This window comes from Haematobia irritans, chromosome 1, assembly GCF_050003625.1.
Source record: "Haematobia irritans isolate KBUSLIRL chromosome 1, ASM5000362v1, whole genome shotgun sequence".
Classification (NCBI taxonomy): Eukaryota; Metazoa; Arthropoda; class Insecta; order Diptera; family Muscidae; genus Haematobia; species Haematobia irritans.
Genome location: NC_134397.1, coordinates 280737767 through 280757153, shown reverse-complemented (window position 1 = coordinate 280757153; position 19387 = coordinate 280737767). Strand labels below are relative to the sequence as shown.

Here is a 19387-nt window from a genome sequence, read left to right as displayed (position 1 = left end):
TGCTGCCCGATTCCATATTAATAACAAGGGACTTCCTTTTTGTAGCCGAGTCCGAACGGCGTTCCACATTGCAGTGAAACCATTTAGAGAAGCTTTGACACCCTCAGAAATGTTACCAGCATTACTGAGGTGGTATAATCCACCGCTGAAAAACTTTTTGGTGTTCGGTCGAAGCAGGAATCGAACCCACGACCTTGTGTATGCAAGGCGGGCATGCTAACCTTTGCACCACGGTGGCAATGTACGTGTCAGACTAGTCAGAATGTTCGAAATCGTCAAATTTTCGGTATATAAACATCAGTCGTAAACTAAAAGTCGAACAGTACACAACGAAGAGCAAATATGTGAAACCCATCAGTTAAGCAAATAAATTATAGATTGTCGTTATTTGAAAAAAACTTTTAATTATCGAGTTATTAATCACACCACAATATAAAAACGTAACATTACTTTAATGCATATGTGCAGTATCGGACAAAACATTTGCAACTACCATAAAAATTTCAATATTTTGCCATAAGAAAAAAGGAGTGTTAGAATATTCCAATTTTTTAATTTATTTATATTTTGCACAATCTGCCTAATATATCAGAAAAAAATTATGTTATCATAAGTTTGCATAACTGTGATGTCTAATACGAAAGTACTTCTTATTTGGATCTGACAAAATGGAGGAAACACGCTACAGAGGAAATAGGCTACATAGTGCTACAGTTTTGTGCTAAGGCTGTCAAGCATGAAGGGGCCAATATCATGGCCTATGGATGATTTTTGGCTATTGGGTTAGGCCCGCTTGAACGAATAATGGTATAATGGATAGTTGAGTGTACAAAAACATTGTGGAAGATGTTATGCAACCATATGCGGGGTGAGCAATGTCGTCACGTTGGACGTTTCAACAGGATAATGAGCCAAAACCAACGAAAACACACTTCAAAGATTGAAAAACGTGGATTCCGCATTACAATATTAATGTTATGTAGTGACCTCCTCAATCACCGCATCTTAATCCGATCGAAATCCTTTGGCCCATTGTGAATAAAAATACTTATTAGAATAATGTAAGAAATAGTGATTATTTTTCATGCCGCTGCAGAGTACATGGAATAATATATAACAGGATGAAATTGAACATATAATAAAGTCCATGTCCCAACGATTGTTGTGTCAATTTCCCTGCGTTGGTGGACTGACTGACGGGGACCGCTGTAGTGTGAAGCACTCACAGCGTTCTGTTGTAGGCATCACTTTAAGAGTACGGCGACGATCGTTCATCGCTGCTCAAAAGAGTAGTGAAAAGACAGAGTACAATGGATATCCATGAAAGGGACGGCAAAACATGCATGGAATGGCGGAGTTGAAGTTTTTGCAAAATTGCAAAACTTCATTCTAACAGGTTGGCTGATAAGTCCCCGTTCTGTCACATAGATAGCGTCGCTAGTATTAAATGCATATTATTTTTATATAGTACCAACCTTCAAATGATTCGTGTCAAAATTTGACGTCTGTAAGTCAATTAGTTTGTGAATTAGAGCGTCTTTTATGAAGCAACTTTTCTTATTGTGAAAAAAATGGAAAACAAGTATATACGGCCAGGCCGAAGCTTATGTACCCTCCATCATGGATTACGTAGAAACTTCTTCTAAACACTGTCATCCGCAATCGAATTACTTAAGTTGCGGTAACGCTTGCCGATGGCAAGGTATCTTAAAACCTCCTAACACCATCTTCTAAATTGTATGTAAGTCCATACGTGGTATATATTAAATCAAAAAAGATCGATCCAATACGTATATAATTCAGTTTGACAAAGTAGACATAAAATTTTGACAAAATTTTCTACAGAAATAAAATTTTAACAAAATTTTCTATAGAAATAAAATTTTCACAAAATTTTCTATACAAATAAAAATTTTGACAAAATATTCTATAGAAAGAAAATTTTGACAAAAATTTCTACAGAAATAAAATTTTAACAAAATTTTCTATAGAAATAAACTTTTGACAAAATTTTCTATAGAAATAAAATCTTGGTAGATTATTTGTGGCTCGAGTGGCAACCATGATTATGAACCGAATAAAATTTGAACAAAATTTTCTATAGAAATAAAATTTTGAAAATGATGAAAATTTTGTTATGAACCGAATAAAATTTTAACAAAATTTTCTCTAGAAATAAAATGTTGACAAAATTTTCTATAGAAATAACATTTTGACAAAATTTTCTATAGAAATAAAATTTTGGTAGATTATTTTTGGCTCTAGTGGCAACCATGATTATGAACCGATATGGACCAATTTTTGTGTGATTGGACCAATTTTGGTATGGTTGTTAGCGACCATATAATAACACCACGTTCCTAATTTGAACCGGATCGGATGAATTTTGCTCCTCCAAGAGGCTCCGGAGGTCAAATCTGGAGAACGTTTTATATGGGGGCTATATATAATTATGGACCGATATGGACCAATTCTGGCACGGTTGTTAAAGATCATATACTAACACCATGTTCCAAATTACAACCGGCTTGGATGAAATTTGCTTCTCTTGGAGACTTCGCAAGCCAAATCTGGGGATCGGTTTATATGGGGGTTATATATAATTATGGACCGATGTGGACCAATTTTTGCATGATTGTTAGAGACCATATACCAACACCATGTACCAAATTTCAGCCGGATCGGATGAAATATGCTTCTCTTAGAGGCTCCACAAGCCAAATCTGGGGATCGGTTTATATGGGGGCTATATATAATTAAGGACCGATATGGACCAATTTTTGCATGCTTGTTAGAGACCATATACCAACATCATGTACCAAATTTCAGCCGGATCGGATGAAATTTTCTTCTCTTTTAGGCTCCGCAAGCAAAATCTGGGGATCGGTTTATATGGGGGCTATATATAATTATGGACCGATGTGGACCAATTTTTGCATGGTTGTTAGAGACCATATACCAACACCATGTACCAAATTTCAGCCGGATCGGATGAAATTTGCTTCTCTTTTAGGCTCCGCAAGCCAAATCTGGGGATCGGTTTATATGGGGGCTATATATAATTATGGACCGATGTGGACCAATTTTTGCATGGTTGTTAGAGACCATATACCAACACCATGTTAGAGGCTCCACAAACCAAATCTGAGGGTCCCTTTATATGGGGGCTATACGTAAAAGTGGACCGATATGGCCCATTTTCAATACCATTCGGCCTACATCGATAACAACTACTTGTGCCAAGTTTCAAGTCAATAGCTTGTTTCGTTCGGAAGTTAGCGTGATTTCAACAGACGGACATGCTTAGATCGACTCAGAATTTCACCACGACCCAGAATATATATACTTTATGGGGTCTTAGAGCAATATTTCGATGTGTTACAAACGGAATGACAAAGTTAATATACCCCCATCCTATGATGGAGGGTATAAAAAGGAATTTCGTGTTTTGATAAAATACTGTTTTCTGAAGGGAAATACGGTGGAAGCAAAAACTCATTAAGCACGAATTCATATAATGTGCAGGTAATGTGGTACAACATATATCGTAATTTCATATATGTTATACACCCTCACTAAAAATCGCTTCTGTAACATATACTCCCAAACATATTTTGCTTCAAGCATATACATTTTTGGGTATTGCCCAAACATTTATATGTTTGATCTCTTCCAATGTTTGAAAGCATATTGGTCTAAACAATATATGTTTGGGTAGTCTAAGTTCCAAACATTTTGTATTTTTGCATCCAAATTCAATAATGTTGTCTTCTAAAAAACAATATGTTATTATGTATACATATAATATGTGTGGAAGCATTTTGCACCCAAATATATTATATGCTTAAAAAAATGCTCCCAAACAATATTGTGCTCAAAATTTTATTTATTTATTTATATATTTACAATCATAATGAATTATGAAAATAAACAGGTAATATAGGTGCTAACCACATACACTGAAAAAACAGTGAACCCTTTTCCATTGCAAAATGAACTAAACTGTAGTAATATTGACCATGATTTAGCACTTAAGATTTTTTTCAATTTGTCTAGTTTATAATTTTCTTAAATTTTAGTTCATCTATAACATTGTAGTTTAGTTCATTTTTACAACGCCATAAGATTTATATACCCCTACCAAGTTAAAAAGTCAGTATTATTTTGGTTTACTTGCTTATTTTGTGGGAAACCCGATAATAAAAATTGGTTAACAGTCTCTTTAAAATGTCGACAACTAAACTATTTTTAAAGCAATTCTTCCACAGTACAGAGAAATTAAATAATTAAAGGAACAACAAATCGTTTTACTATTATGAAAATGTTCATACATTAAAATTAAACTTTCTTTAAGCAAAAGTACTGTATTATAAAAACTTATGATGAAAGTTCTTAATATGTTTTTTGTGAATAAAAATTATAACTACGTGGAACAGAGAGTAGTTCATTTGAACTCGCTGTTTGGACATTTTGACTTATCCTTGTTTTATTCATCGTAGGTAATTTTTTCACACATCTTGCTGGAAAAAATGGAAGCAATAAAAAAAATTGTTAAAAATTAACACCATGTAATGAAATATAATTTTTTAATTCTTCATTTTAGCTTGTAACTTACTATATTTAGGGGCATTTTATCAAATGGTGTAAGAAATTCAACTTTTCTTTGGAAAACGTATCTCATAAAATTTGTACCTGAAACAATTAGAGAAATAATGAAGTATTCTAAATAAACTCATTAAACTGTGTTGTTATCGATGTGAAGGATATAATAAAATAAATATTCTAGTTGAAAGAAAGACAAAGTTTTAATATAGAACTTACCAATTCTCTATTAAATTGTACGCTGAGGGGAAATATAAAAAGTTGTCCAAATTTATTTGGGTTACTCTGAAATTAAATATTTATTTTTTACATTAAATAAAATCTTTAAATAGGTTTTCAAAAAATCCAATGAAAAAATAATAATATGCATAAAAAACCAAATATTCTTGATAACCCTAGACAGTCATCATTCGTCAAAATGACGACACGTAATTTAATTTTCGATTTAAAATGCATTTTAGTCTATTGCGAAATGGTAAATTTAAGTTATACTAATTCGACCGTTTTATGAATTTTTGTTTTATACTAATTCAAACCAAATTGAATAAGAAAATAAATTCAAGTTTAGTTCACTTTTTCGCTCACGATGAAAATTATAGTGTCTTGAAATGAGCCGTAGTCAAAATGACGAAGGATGACGTTAATGTACAAAAAATAAGGATGACTGTACAGGGTTAAAAGAAAGTTAAAGAATCCTTACCAATTTACTATTAAATTACAGGCAAAGCAGTACTAAAAATTTGTCCAAATTTTAAGGGGTTATTCTGAAATTAAATATTTATTTTTACATTAAAAATATTACATTAGTTTCCAAAAAATTTAATTAAAGAAATACTAAAATAAGGTATTAAAAACCTGTAATTTTGATTATAAAAAGGTCATCAAAACGTAAATATTCTAGTTGAAAGAAAGCCAATTTTTAAAAGAAAACTTACCAATTCTCTATTTTTTAAATTTGTTCGAATCCATCTGGAGTTGCTCTGAAATTAAATATTGTTTTTACAACAAAGAAAAACATTAAACTGGTTTCCTAAAAAATTAATTAACAAATAATAATATACATAAAAATATTCTTTTTAAAAGAAAGCCATATTAAAAAAATACTTACCAATTTATGACTAAACTATACGCTGAGGTATAACAAAAATTTTCCAAATTCATATGGAATTGAATATTAATTTTTTACATTGAATAATGAAAATTTCAATACACCTTCAATTTCAACATATTTTACTAAATATTCTTAATAACTTTTTTCTAAACTACCGATAAAATATTATTAACTTTCATTTCAAAGGTTTAATAAACAAACACCAATATATGTCTCAAAAATCCAAAATATTCCATGCCTTTATATTCCCTTGTTGCATACCTGCTTAACCCTGGACAGTCATCCTTATTTTTTGTACACTAACGTCATCCTTCGTCATTTTGACTACGGCTTATTTCAAGATGCTATAACTTGCACTGTGAGCAAAAATGTGAACCAAAATTTAATTTATTTTCTTATTCATTTTGTTCTTAATTAGTATACAACAAAAATTCATAAAATATTTGCATTTGTATAACTTAAATTTATCATTTCCCAATCGACTAAAATGCATTTTAGATCGAAAATGAAATTACGCGTCGTCATTTTGACGAAGGATGACTGTCCAGGGTTAAATGATGCAACAACCCACGCCAACGCCAACTATACAACTGAAGCATGCCAAACAAAACCAAGCGAAGCCAAAACATCCCTACAACAACAAAAACACATGTGCCTTTATTGAAAACAACACCTCATCCAGCCAAATAAACCATCCACGAATAACAAACACACACACAAACCACTAAATGAACAAAAATAAAAACAAGCCCACGCTCATGTATACACAACAAAACTCAAGTAACATCATCTTTACATTAAGCACATTCCACTATGCCGATAAAGATCTCTGTACTATGCATTAGTTCATCGCATCTGCTGACAATTTACGCTGAGAATAATATTCGTAAAGGCACACCAGTTTATGAACGATGAAACGTTTAACTTAAAATTTGCAAAATTTTCATGAAATGTTATCTACCATTTTTGACGAAAATGTCTATGAATTCAATTACATGTGAACTAAAAATATTTCATTGGGTAATTTTTTACCAACAATTATTAACTATAGGAATTGTCAGTAAGAAATTGCTATCCACTTTCAAGTTCATTTTTCGTAAAAAAATATTTTCTCATACAAAAAAATCTTATAGTAAATTGCACTTATTATTTACAAAATACTTTACATTTCACAAGTAGTTTTATAGCATGACAAACGAATTTTTAACTACCAGTTAAGACATTTTTTAAGGAAATTTCCATCGTATTTTGTAGGCCATGAACTAAACGATTGCTACTTAGAATTTGTAAAATTTCCTTCCGAGTAGTTAATTTTCGTTGAAGATGCGAAAAATGAACTAAAATTCTGGAAAATTCTTGTAATAAATTATTGTAAAAATTTTCTTAAATTTACGAGACACTTTTTTTTCTGTGTAGGTTTTCGACCTGAATGCTCAAAATTTTGTTTCTGCCTAATTGTATATTCCCCCACATCTTTCTCACTTCCACGAGATTTTTTAGTTCTTAGCACCTTTTTCTGTAATACAAACATTGTAGAAGAAATTATTCAATTTTATGATTTTTATTTTATTTTAATTTTACCTTTTGCCGGACGGGGATTCGAACAGCGGCCACACAGTTTGTAAGGATCAAAGAAGTAGCTGATCAATTGCCCAAGGAAAAATAAAATGTTAATTTTGTAATAACAAGCAACAACCACTAACTTAATTCAATATCGCTCCCTGTTAAATAGCGCTCCAAGCTACTAAACACATATATGTTTATAGGCTATTTCTAAATTAATATATGTTTGCATCCAAGCATATTATATTTACAAACATTTTATGTCCCAAACATAATATGTTCTAACATATTAACATATATGTCCCAAACATGTTATGCTAGTTTATGAACATTATATGCTTGCACTCAAAAATATTGTGTTCCAAACATATAATGTTTATAGCCAAACATATGAAAAATAGTCTTTTTTTTTTTTATTTTGTTTATAAATTGGTAACTATTACGTTTTCAGAACGCTGATTGTTGTTTTGACAACGCATGGTGTCATTTTTACGTTGTCGGATTGACCGCGTCCGTTCTCAGTTTGACAACACATGTGTATTGATTCACTTTCATGAACGGATCGTTATGACTCATGATTTTTTCTATGGGTGTAAAGTCCGCCTTTGCATACAGACTGGGAAATTCCCAAATATCTTGGAGCCTCTTTCTCCTATGATTCCAGCGATGAAGCGAAGAAGCTCATATTCACTTACATATTACTATCGGGACTATCACAATGGACTGAATAGTCTAAGTGAGCCTGAATCTTAATCGGGCTGCCACTTTAACCTTTAACCTAACTATCGGGATATATGTTTAGATCCATTTCACTTGGCAATCCAGGCTATTGTACACTGAAAAAAATTTTGTCGTGTCCTTAAAATACCAATGCGAATTTGGCTTAGCATAGCCGACGTATTTCTCAGATGTAAAGTTTTTTTTCTTTGTTAAAAAGTCAATAAACTTTTCAATACCCACAAATGGGTATCTTAACACGAAGGTCAACGAGGCTTTAATAAAAATTCTTCCAAATTAATGAAATCGTCTTTAAATTTGTGCTTTTGTGTCCTGATTACAAAGCAAAAACATAGAATAATTCTAAAAGTCGAGTCTGAATCAGGAAATTTAAGTTATCGTTAATGAACTTTGAAAAAAAGGGAAAAATAAATTAAAATATGTGTCCTAGGATCATGTACGCAAAACTCAAATTTAAAAGAGAATTGAGTCTTCTTTGGTTCGGAATCAATACCACAATTATTAGAGTAAACACTGAATAAGCAGTAAACCCACCAGGAAGGAAAATTTTTGTTAATTTTAGAAAATTTATATCATTTTCAGAAAATTTTAACTAAACACTATTACAAAAGCTGACATCACGCAGGTATAACAAAAATAAGTAAATATTTTTCGACAAATTCAAGAAAATGTATTAGACATAATTAATTTTTTTGTTTGAAAAAAAAAAATGAGTTTAAATTGCAAGAATGTCTTCAGTGCCATACGAAGTTCAAGATGGGCGCATTTGTAGTAAAATTATAATTTAGTAAATCTTTTTTTTTTTGTATAATCTTTTCCTGTTTTTCAATTCATTTAACTAACGTACCCCAAAAATTGTTAGAGTAAAGGAAACATTCTCCAAACACAATAATCCCATGAAGTATTTATGGCAACAAACATTGGTTCTGCGGTAACACTTACCGTGAACTGATTATTGTAATTTCTAAAAATACACACAAAAATATTTTTTGTCTTCAATCAATTAAATTTTAATTGAAATGTCTTCAATCACAGAGATGATAGTACCATTTAAAAAATTAAATGATACTGTTAATTTTTGTAATTGATTTTTTGTTTCATTTTTAATTAAATATTTTTTAAAACCCAATTAAATTAAGACTTTAATTGGAAAAACTTTCGTGTAATGTTTTTCTGTGTACATTTCACAGAAAAACGTGAATTTCCAATTAAATATTTGGGTATATGTGCTTTTATGTTTACTGCTCAAGTGACAGTGACGGTAAATTGTTATGTTTCTTTTTGTGATGATGAACAAAATCTGATCAAATCATATCTTTTCTACAAAATCGGAAACTTGAAATATATGCGTTGTGTAATTGAAATTCCGGGATTTTTGACAAATTTTGTGAAAGATTCGGGACACTTCCTGGAGACCAAATTCCGGGACAATCCAGGCGAATCCCTAGATGAAATAAATAAATAAAATCCCGGCCATCTGGCAAGCCTATGGCCAACAGACGTATCTAAAACTCCCGATCTGATTGACTTTTTCGTTACTAGAAGGGAGAGTACACCAGAACCAAGTATTCAAAATTTTACTCATCAGTATCCCCAATACATAGTAAATCAAGTAAATTTTAAACGAAAGATAAGGAAAAAATGGTAACAAACTCGATCACCTGAAGATAAAAGGGTGTTAAACAATTGTACCAAAATGCTTAGAAGATTAATAAAACAATATAACGACAGAACATTCCACAAATATGTGTCCAATCTAAGTCCCAAAAAAACTCCGACTGTTCTCTCTGGAAGGCAACAAAATTAAAAAATAAACCAATTGTACAGAACGTCGCAATGCTAAAAGGCAACGGACAACGGGCTAAAAGCAGTATCGAAAAGGCGACCGAATTTGCAAATAACCTCCACTTGACCTTTTCAAATTGATTGTTCGCCAATTTGCGTCTCTACGGATGTTAATGTAAAATTTAGCCTAGTATCTTCTCTATTTGCTTTTGTTCCTATTGTCAGACGAACGGCTCCGACTCCAGCATTTCTTATTAGCCTCGACTCCGGAGTCGACTCCAGGTGGTTACCTACATCTCATTTTAACAGTATTCCAATTGTAATTTTAAGGTGTAGTGTTCCAAAAATAGACCGATTTTGCCATATGTGTTTATATGTCCAAAAGAACTCTACATTTTAATTTCAGGCCAATAAATTAAAATACGAAACAAGACTATATAGAGACCACATCAAAATATGGGTATAACAATATATATTTATAAAACCACAAAATTTCAAAAAATAATTTGGCTTCCAGAAGTTTAAGAAGTAAAATCCTGATATTGGTCTATATAGGCATTTTGTAAAAAATCTTTATAAAAAAGAAACACTAACAAAAACATACACACGGATGAAAAAGACTGTTTTTCATATGTTTGGCTATAAACATTATATGTTTGGAACACAAATTTTTAAACACAATATTTTTGAGTGCAATCATATAATGTTCATAAACTAGCATAACATGTTTGGGACATATATGTTAATATGTTAGAACATATTATGTTTGGGACATAAAATGTTTTTAAATATAATATGCTTGGATGCAAACATATATTAATTTAGAAATAGCGTATAAACATATATGTGTTTAGTAGCTTGGAGCGCTATTTAACAGGGAGCGATATTGAATTAAGTTGGTGGTTGTTGCTTGTTATTACAAAATTAACATTTTATTTTTCCTTGGGCAATTGATCAGCTACTTCTTTGATCCTTACAAACTGTGTGGTCCGCTGTTCGAATCCCCGTCCGGCAAAAGGTAAAATTAAAATAAAAAAAAATCATACAATTGAATAGTTTCTTCTACAATGTTTGTATTACAGAAAAGGTGCTAAGAACTAAAAAATCTCGTGGAAGTGAGAAAGATGTGGGGGAATATACAATTGGGCAGAAACAAAATTGTGAGCATTCAGGTCGAAAACCTATGTTGTTAGCACCTATATTACCTGTTTATTTTCATAATTCGTTATGATTGTAAATATATAAATAAATAAATAAATAAAATTTTGAGCACAATATTGTTTGGGAGAATTTTTTTAAGCATATAATATTTTTGGGTGCAAAATGCTTCCAAACATATTATATGTTCACATAATAACATATTGTTTTTTGGAAGACAACATTATTGAATTTGGATGCAAAAATACAAAATGTTTGGAAATTGACTACCCAAACATATATTGTTTACACCAATATGCTTTCAAACATATAATATATTGGAAGAGATCAAACATATAAATGTTTGGGCAATAGCCAAAAATGTATATGCTTGAAGCAAAATATGTTTGGGAGTATATGTTACAGAAGCGATTTTTTGTGAGCGTGCACATACATCAAAATATCGGGCTAATCAGATAGAAAGTTTCGATGTTAAAAAATGTAATGTGTCGGATATATACACCCAAAAAAAGTGACCCCTTCTTTAAGTTAAAATGAACTAATTGTGAAGAAAGTTGAACTTCGTATAGCGCCAAAGACATAAAATTTTCTTGTTCAGTAGTAAATTCTTATACCCAGCGAAGAAAACAGTATTAGTAAAATTCCATGCCTTATTCTAGTTAATGAACTATTCCTAACTGCTTTAAGTTTAGGATTTTTTACTGAAGCAAGTAATCACAAAATTGTCCGGTATGACCCCTCTTCGAACTCGACATGCCTGCCAAAAAAGAAACGAACTTTAGATTCTAGTGCTATATAGCCTTAAAATTACACCTTTATCAAGAGTATATACTGGGTCAAAAATCTATATTTTAATATGTTAAAAATGGACAATAAGATTTATCAATTAAGCCCATATTCTAGTAAAACCTACTTTTTATATCACCGTGAATATTCACCCATATACATACACATTCAATGGCCTGAAATCCAGTACTTCGTTGTTCGATTAAAAACCCTAATGGAGTGTAATTTGTCGTAATATTTCTTTAGTTACAAAAATATGAAGTGTTTTTCCAGTTTTATTTCGCCGGAGTCGGATTCGAGCAAAATTTCTATGACTCCGGCTCTGACTCCGACTCCACAGCCCTGGTCAGACGAACGATTGATTTGAGGTGTGACCCTTGGTTAAAGGTTCAAAAGGTTATGTTCTATAGGTCATTGAGGGATCTAGCTTATTCTGCTTTTCAGGCTGACAGGGCACCCGCAAAATGGAGAATCGTTTGCAGGTACAGGAACAAGTCTAAGTCTGTTATGAGAAAAGATAAGAGGAAGTATTATTTCAGGCGGATTAATGGTCTCAGTACCGACGGTCTATGGAAAGTTCTTCGGGGAGCAGGATGCGTTGGAGGTGATGGTGAGAATCGTTTGCAGGTACAGGAACAAGTCTAAGTCTGTTATGAGAAAAGATAAGAGGAAGTATTATTTCAGGCGGATTAATGGTCTCAGTACCGACGGTCTATGGAAAGTTCTTCGGGGAGCAGGATGCGTTGGAGGTGATGGTGATGATTTTTCTTTCGACGGGGACTTAGATTAAGTGAACATTTTTTTTATTGTGCTCCCACGGACTATGTCGAAACATTCGATTTCAATAGTTTTTCTTTAGAGTCGCACAATGGTCAGGTGATAATTCTTTTGTTATAAACCCGCTAAAGACGAAAGCATTACTGTTTGGCGGTGATTGTGATGTGATTGATGTCCGTTTGGGGATGGATAGGATTGAATTTGTTAGTCAGATTAAGTGTTTGGGTATTCTAATTGACCAAAATTTGAGTTTTGTTCCTCATATTGAGTTGGTTCAAAATAAATTATATTCTTCCTTGCGTCGAATTTATTCATGTAATCTAGTCTTTCCACCTTGGATTAGATACAGACTTGTCCATGCATTATTGTTGCCTGCTATACGATTTTCGGGAGTGACTGCTACCCATTTTCAGCTATTGAAATACGCAATGAATACTATTGTCAGATTTGTCTTCAATCTAAGAAGAAGAGACCATGTTTCAGAATTTTTGGGGAGGTTCCTTGGTGTATCGTTTTCTCATTATGTCAAGTGTACTGTTAGATTTTGGTTCATTTAATGTTTAGTATTGTACTGTAATATAATTCTTTTGTTCTTTCTTTTTGTCTTTATTTGGTCAATAACCTATTTATTACAAATAAATTAATCAACGTATAAGTAGAACACATTGAAACACATTGTCGTAGGTTACTTTTACATTTCCGCATATTTTACTTCTTTGGTTTTATATTTCATTTATGTTTAGTTTAACACATTTTATTTATGTCAATGATCAAGTGTCCCATATTTGTGAGTGTTGGACGTTAATTACTGAGTAAGCAGATCATGCTACCATATATCCCAATTCACCAAAACTGACTTGGCCGACATGTGGAACACTGCAATATGCAAACTCATGAATTCTCGTACAACGCATAGGCAATGATGTAACTATCTCGTAGGTATATATACATCAACTGGTTTATCTCTCAACGATCTAATGTATACTGGACCAGTCGTTCAAAGTGATCTATTTACCATTTTACTTCGGTTTCGTTTTCCGAAATATGTATTCACTACTGACATTGAAAAGATGTATAGACAAATACTAATACATCCAAGTAATCATCAGTTTCAAGTAATAATCTGGAGAGAAGATCCTGCACTGCCAATCAACTAATATGTTCTCAATACAGTAGCATACGGCACAAGAGCAGCACCTTATCTTGCTACCAAATGTCTGCAGAAGATTGCAGTAGATAATGCTATAAAATATCCATACGGCTCTAAGATGTTGAAGGATAACTTTTATGTTGATGATGGACTTGGTGGCTCAGATAACATCAACATAGCGATTACAACACAAAACCAATTAATACAAATGTTAAAAGAGTATGGATTCAACCTGAAGAAGTGGTGTGCAAACCACCCGAGACTACTAAAAGACATACCAGAAGCTGACCAAGAAGTTAATCTGGATTTCGACGTTATAAGTTCTGACACAGTCAAAACTTTGGGACTGTTTTGGTTGCCCCACATTGATAACTTCTGTGTTAAGGTCAAGTTTAACGAACATAAAACAGTTACTAGGCGTACCGCCACATCCGATCTCGCAAAATTATTTGATCCCCTTGGTCTATTAGCACCTGCAGTGGTTACGGCAAACATCTTTATGCAAAAACTTTGTGAAGCTTCATTACGCTGGGATGATCCGCTACCTGAGTCGTTTTGTTCAGAATGGAAAACTCTTACTTTTACATTTCCGCATATTTTACTTCTTTGGTTTTATATTTCATTTATGTTTAGTTTAACACATTTTATTTATGTCAATGATCAAGTGTCCCATATTTGTGAGTGTTGGACGTTAATTACTGAGTAAGCAGATCATGCTACCATATATCCCAATTCACCAAAACTGACTTGGCCGACATGTGGAACACTGCAATATGCAAACTCATGAATTCTCGTACAACGCATAGGCAATGATGTAACTATCTCGTAGGTATATATACAATTGAAAATCAATAAATTTTTGTCAGTTATTCTATTGAAATTACGACCAGTGTACTTTCTTTTATTGCTTTCCAGTTACAAGTGCTGGAAGGTACACAAACAAAAAGGGTTAGTGTCAGTTCGGATTTATGTGTTCGAATTGGTTATCACTAACGAGTTTAAAGAATATTTGAGTTCTGATTGTGACAGAACATTTTGGTGACCCCTAATATTTGCAGGACTTGAGTCCTCAAGTTACACCATTAGAACGCGCAGTTCATGATACAAGAAATCCGACGCAGTGTCGCGACTGGGTTTTACGAGAAGGTGCGGTCGCTTGCACATGAGTTCCTTGTTCTATTCCAGTCAGAAGCCGATAGATTGCGACAAAAGGCAAAACAAATGAGATCAACATACAGTTGATGACGTTCTCGGAACAAATATTGGAGCTTGTTCCGGAGGGTTTACAGACGAAGTAGCCCGACTAATGAGGAAAGTCCAAATAAACATGAATACGTTACGATCATATGTGGAGAGCACTACACCTGCAAATGCATCTCCACAGTTATGCAAAGTGCAGATACACACCATTGATAGCCGTTGGAAACACCTAGAGCAGTTGTGCGACGCTGCAATGGAACTACTACCCGATTCTGTGACAGCCACGACAACGATTCACGAGGATTATGAAAAATTGGTGAATCTGATTCTTGAGAAACTGACAAGTCTTCAAGTCATTGTAGACAGTGCGAATACCGAACCAGCTGTTCATCCAACGAGCCATTCATCAGTGACCCTTCCAAAAATTACAATCCCAAAATTTGACGGCGATTATGGCAAATGGTGCCAATTTTATGACCTGTTTTTGACTATGGTTCATAACACAAGCATACCGGCAATTCAGAAGATGTGGTACCTGAAATCGCATGTCGTCGGAGAAGCTGAAAGATTGATCAGTCATTTGACGACTACTGAGGCCAACTACAACTCGGCATGGTCGATGCTGAGAGAAAGGTACGATAACAAAAGGGTTATCGTAGCTACTCTCATAGACAAGATATTAGCACAACCAAATGCTACGTCAAATGCGATCACCATAAAAGGACTACATGACACAACAAGGGAGTGTTTACTGGCTCTGAATAATGTGGGTGTGGAAACAAGTTCCTGGGATCCAATAGTAGTCCAAATCCTTATAAGAAAATTGGATAGAAATTTGCATATTCGATTCGAGCAGTCGTTACAGAATCCGAAAGAAACACCGAAAATAGAGACTTTGTTGAAATTTTTGGAACACCAGTTCCAGACAATGGATTCTGTAAGCCAGAAGGATAGAAACACTTCGACTAAAGCTGTGTCATCGATTGTAACGAAAGAAAAAATAAACTCTAAATGTGCAATGTGTGGTACCATAGACCATATGATTTACATGTGCGAAAAATTCAAACAATTGAGCGAAGCAGATAGGGTCAGATTTGCCCAATCAAGAAGATTATGTTTCAATTGCCTGAAGAGTGGTCATGCGTCACACAATTGCAAAGGATCTTCGTGTAGGAAGTGTGGGAAGAAACACAACAGTCTGCTTCATATTCCAATAAAGTCTGAACAAACGACAATTTTACCGAACGTACCAACAGTATCTTCGGCCGCGGCGGAGACCTTTGTTGGACGCGAAGCTTATGCGATGCTAGCTACTGCGAGAGTCATTATCCAGGCCCCCAATGGTATCAAGCAAGAATGCGTGGCGATCCTAGATTCTGGTTCACAAATAAACATTATCAGTGAACGGCTGATTCAGAATCTCTGCATTTCACCAATGGAAGCTTCGCTGGATATTGATGGAGTTGGACAGACCAGAAAACGAGCGACTCATCGGGTGAATGTTAAAATGGCGTCTACAGATGGATGCTACATAACAAATTTGGAAGCATATATATTGCCTACAATAATTCCTCCACAACCGAATCACCATATAGATATATCCGAATGGGGTTTGCCACCTCATATTAAATTGGCGAACCCGCAATTCAACAAACAAAGTAAGATAGACATTCTACTTGGAGCAGAGTTTTTCTTCACTTTGATGCAGCCTGGCACTATAAAACTCTCAGAGAATCTACCAGTTCTCCAGAATACTGCTCTCGGGTGGATCGTGGGAGGTTCATTGCGAAACAATAATAATGAAAGATTTTTGTCAACACCCACGTGTGCAGTTTTCGATAGTGATAAGGCGCTTGATGAAGCTATTGAAAGATTGTGGAAAATTGATGAAGTAGAGCCAACATCAAAATCTATGAGCACAGAAGAAAATCTATGTGAAGCGCATTTTGCCCACCATGTGGCAATCAATAAAAGCGGCAGGTTTGTTGTAAGTTTGCCGTTTCGAGAGATCCCACAGGCGCTAGGGGATTCATATACAATGGCGTATAATCGATTTATGAGTCTAGAGCGACGTTTGCTGAAGAATTCAGATTTGCGAGCCCAATATGTGCAGTTTATGAAAGAATATGAAAGTCTTGGGCATATGCACCGAGTCAAGATTGATGACCTAATGGATCCTAAATATTTCATTCCACATCATTGTGTGCTAAAGCCAGATAGTACAACTACGAAACTAAGAGTAGTGTTTGATGCATCAGCAAAAACATCAACTGGTTTATCTCTCAACGATCTAATGTATACTGGACCAGTCGTTCAAAGTGATCTATTTACCATTTTACTTCGGTTTCGTTTTCCGAAATATGTATTCACTACTGACATTGAAAAGATGTATAGACAAATACTAATACATCCAAGTAATCATCAGTTTCAAGTAATAATCTGGAGAGAAGATCCTGCACTGCCAATCAACTAATATGTTCTCAATACAGTAGCATACGGCACAAGAGCAGCACCTTATCTTGCTACCAAATGTCTGCAGAAGATTGCAGTAGATAATGCTATAAAATATCCATACGGCTCTAAGATGTTGAAGGATAACTTTTATGTTGATGATGGACTTGGTGGCTCAGATAACATCAACATAGCGATTACAACACAAAACCAATTAATACAAATGTTAAAAGAGTATGGATTCAACCTGAAGAAGTGGTGTGCAAACCACCCGAGACTACTAAAAGACATACCAGAAGCTGACCAAGAAGTTAATCTGGATTTCGACGTTATAAGTTCTGACACAGTCAAAACTTTGGGACTGTTTTGGTTGCCCCACATTGATAACTTCTGTGTTAAGGTCAAGTTTAACGAACATAAAACAGTTACTAGGCGTACCGCCACATCCGATCTCGCAAAATTATTTGATCCCCTTGGTCTATTAGCACCTGCAGTGGTTACGGCAAAAATCTTTATGCAAAATCTTTGTGAAGCTTCATTAGGCTGGGATGATCCGCTACCTGAGTCGTTTTGTTCAGAATGGAAAACTCTAAGAAACAACATATACAGTCTGAACAATTTCAAAATGCCAAGACACTTGTTCAATGGCGATGTTCCGAAAGAGATCCAGCTTCATGTATTTGCAGATGCATCCGAAAAAGCGTATGGTGCAGTAGCATATATTCGAGCTTCATTCAAAGACAGTCGCATTACTGTACGATTATTGTGTGCAAAGTCACGAGTATCGCCATTGAAGCGACAAACATTACCCAGACTAGAATTATGTGCAGCAGTCGTCGCGGCAGAACTTGCTAATCGAGTACGAGTAGATCTCAACATTCAGAACGAATCTGTATATTTATGGACTGACTCCGAAATCGTTTTATCCTGGATCAATGCTCAGTCATCCTCTCTGAAGACATTTGTGGCTAACAGAGTATCAACAATCCAATCTTTGAGCATTCGTGATCAATGGCGCCACGTGAGATCAATAGATAACCCAGCAGATATTGTATCACGTGGACTGCCTGCAGTAGACTTGCCAAAATGACAGTTGTGGTTCCACGGGCCTTTATTCCTTCATGGGAAAGAATCTTTATGGCCACAAAAATATAATTCTAATTTAGCCATTCTCACTGATGTTGAGAAGAAGGCAACTATAAGTACCGCAGTAGAGCAGGATGCAATCCTATACAAAGTGCATCATGGAGGTTCATTCAAACGTCTACAAAGAATTATTGGATATATTTTTCGATTTATGAACAACACAAGAATTCCCAAACATAAGCGAAGTCCACATATATCACTCACCCCAAAAGAGTTAGATGAGTCTCTATACGTCATCATCCGAAGGGTGCAAAGATCTGACTTCTATGACGAAATCAAACAGTTGCAGAAAAGCCACGAAGTGGATAGAAGAAGTTGTATTAATGCTCTTAGTCCATATTTGGATTCTAAGGGTATCATAAGGGTTGGAGGTCGCTTAGGAAATTCAGACCTTCACGAAGATGTTAAACAACCTATGGTACTCCCTTATAATGACCCAATAACGAAGTTATTATTTATTTCTTTACATGAGGAAAATAAACATTGTGGACCCCAGGCATTATTAAACACAGTCAGACAACGGTTTTGGCCGGTGAAAGGAAAGATAACAGCTCGATCCGTTGTCCAGAAATGCGTCAGATGAATTTGAATTTGAAACTGTAATTGTGGAGGTCGAAGCAATACTGAATTCCCGTCCATTGACACCTATGTCGAGTGATCCATCCGATTTAACGGCACTGACTCCAGGACACTTCCTAATTGGCGAACCACTTACCACTCCAATAGATAGTGAAGCAGATTCCCGAAAAATATCCTTGCTATCCAGATGGGAGCTTGTGTCAAGACTGAAATTTGAGTTTTGGAAGCAATGGTCAAAAGAGTACTTGCAAGAACTTCAGCTTCGACATAAATGGAAAAAATCATCTCCCAACCTCAAACCAGGAAATATGGTGATAATTCAGGAGGATAACACTCCACCA

The 19387-nt window shown here is 34.4% G+C and overlaps 2 protein-coding genes across 2 annotated transcripts in view; one reads left to right on the top strand and one right to left on the bottom strand.

Moving 5' to 3' along the window:
• LOC142227896 (putative multidrug resistance-associated protein lethal(2)03659) overlaps positions 1 to 19387 on the bottom strand; it is a 67056-nt gene that overhangs the window by 37467 nt on the left and 10202 nt on the right. The gene's annotated exons all lie outside the window — the stretch shown is intronic.
• Positions 14998 to 19050, top strand: LOC142236821 (uncharacterized). Its single transcript, XM_075308115.1, has 3 exons — positions 14998 to 17284; positions 17360 to 18342; positions 18415 to 19050. Exons 1-3 carry the CDS (start codon positions 14998 to 15000, stop codon positions 19048 to 19050), a joined length of 3906 nt encoding a protein of 1301 aa, XP_075164230.1.

Bases quoted from the DNA above. Each gene is read 5' to 3' on its own strand.
- LOC142236821 (XM_075308115.1), top strand. From the start codon at position 14,998: ATGAATACGTTACGATCATATGTGGAGAGCACTACACCTGCAAATGCA. The intron at 17,285-17,359 runs GTAATCATCAGT...TTCTCAATACAG, and splicing joins ACAAATACTAATACATCCAA to TAGCATACGGCACAAGAGCA. The intron at 18,343-18,414 runs GTGAGATCAATA...CCAAAATGACAG, and splicing joins TTCGTGATCAATGGCGCCAC to TTGTGGTTCCACGGGCCTTT.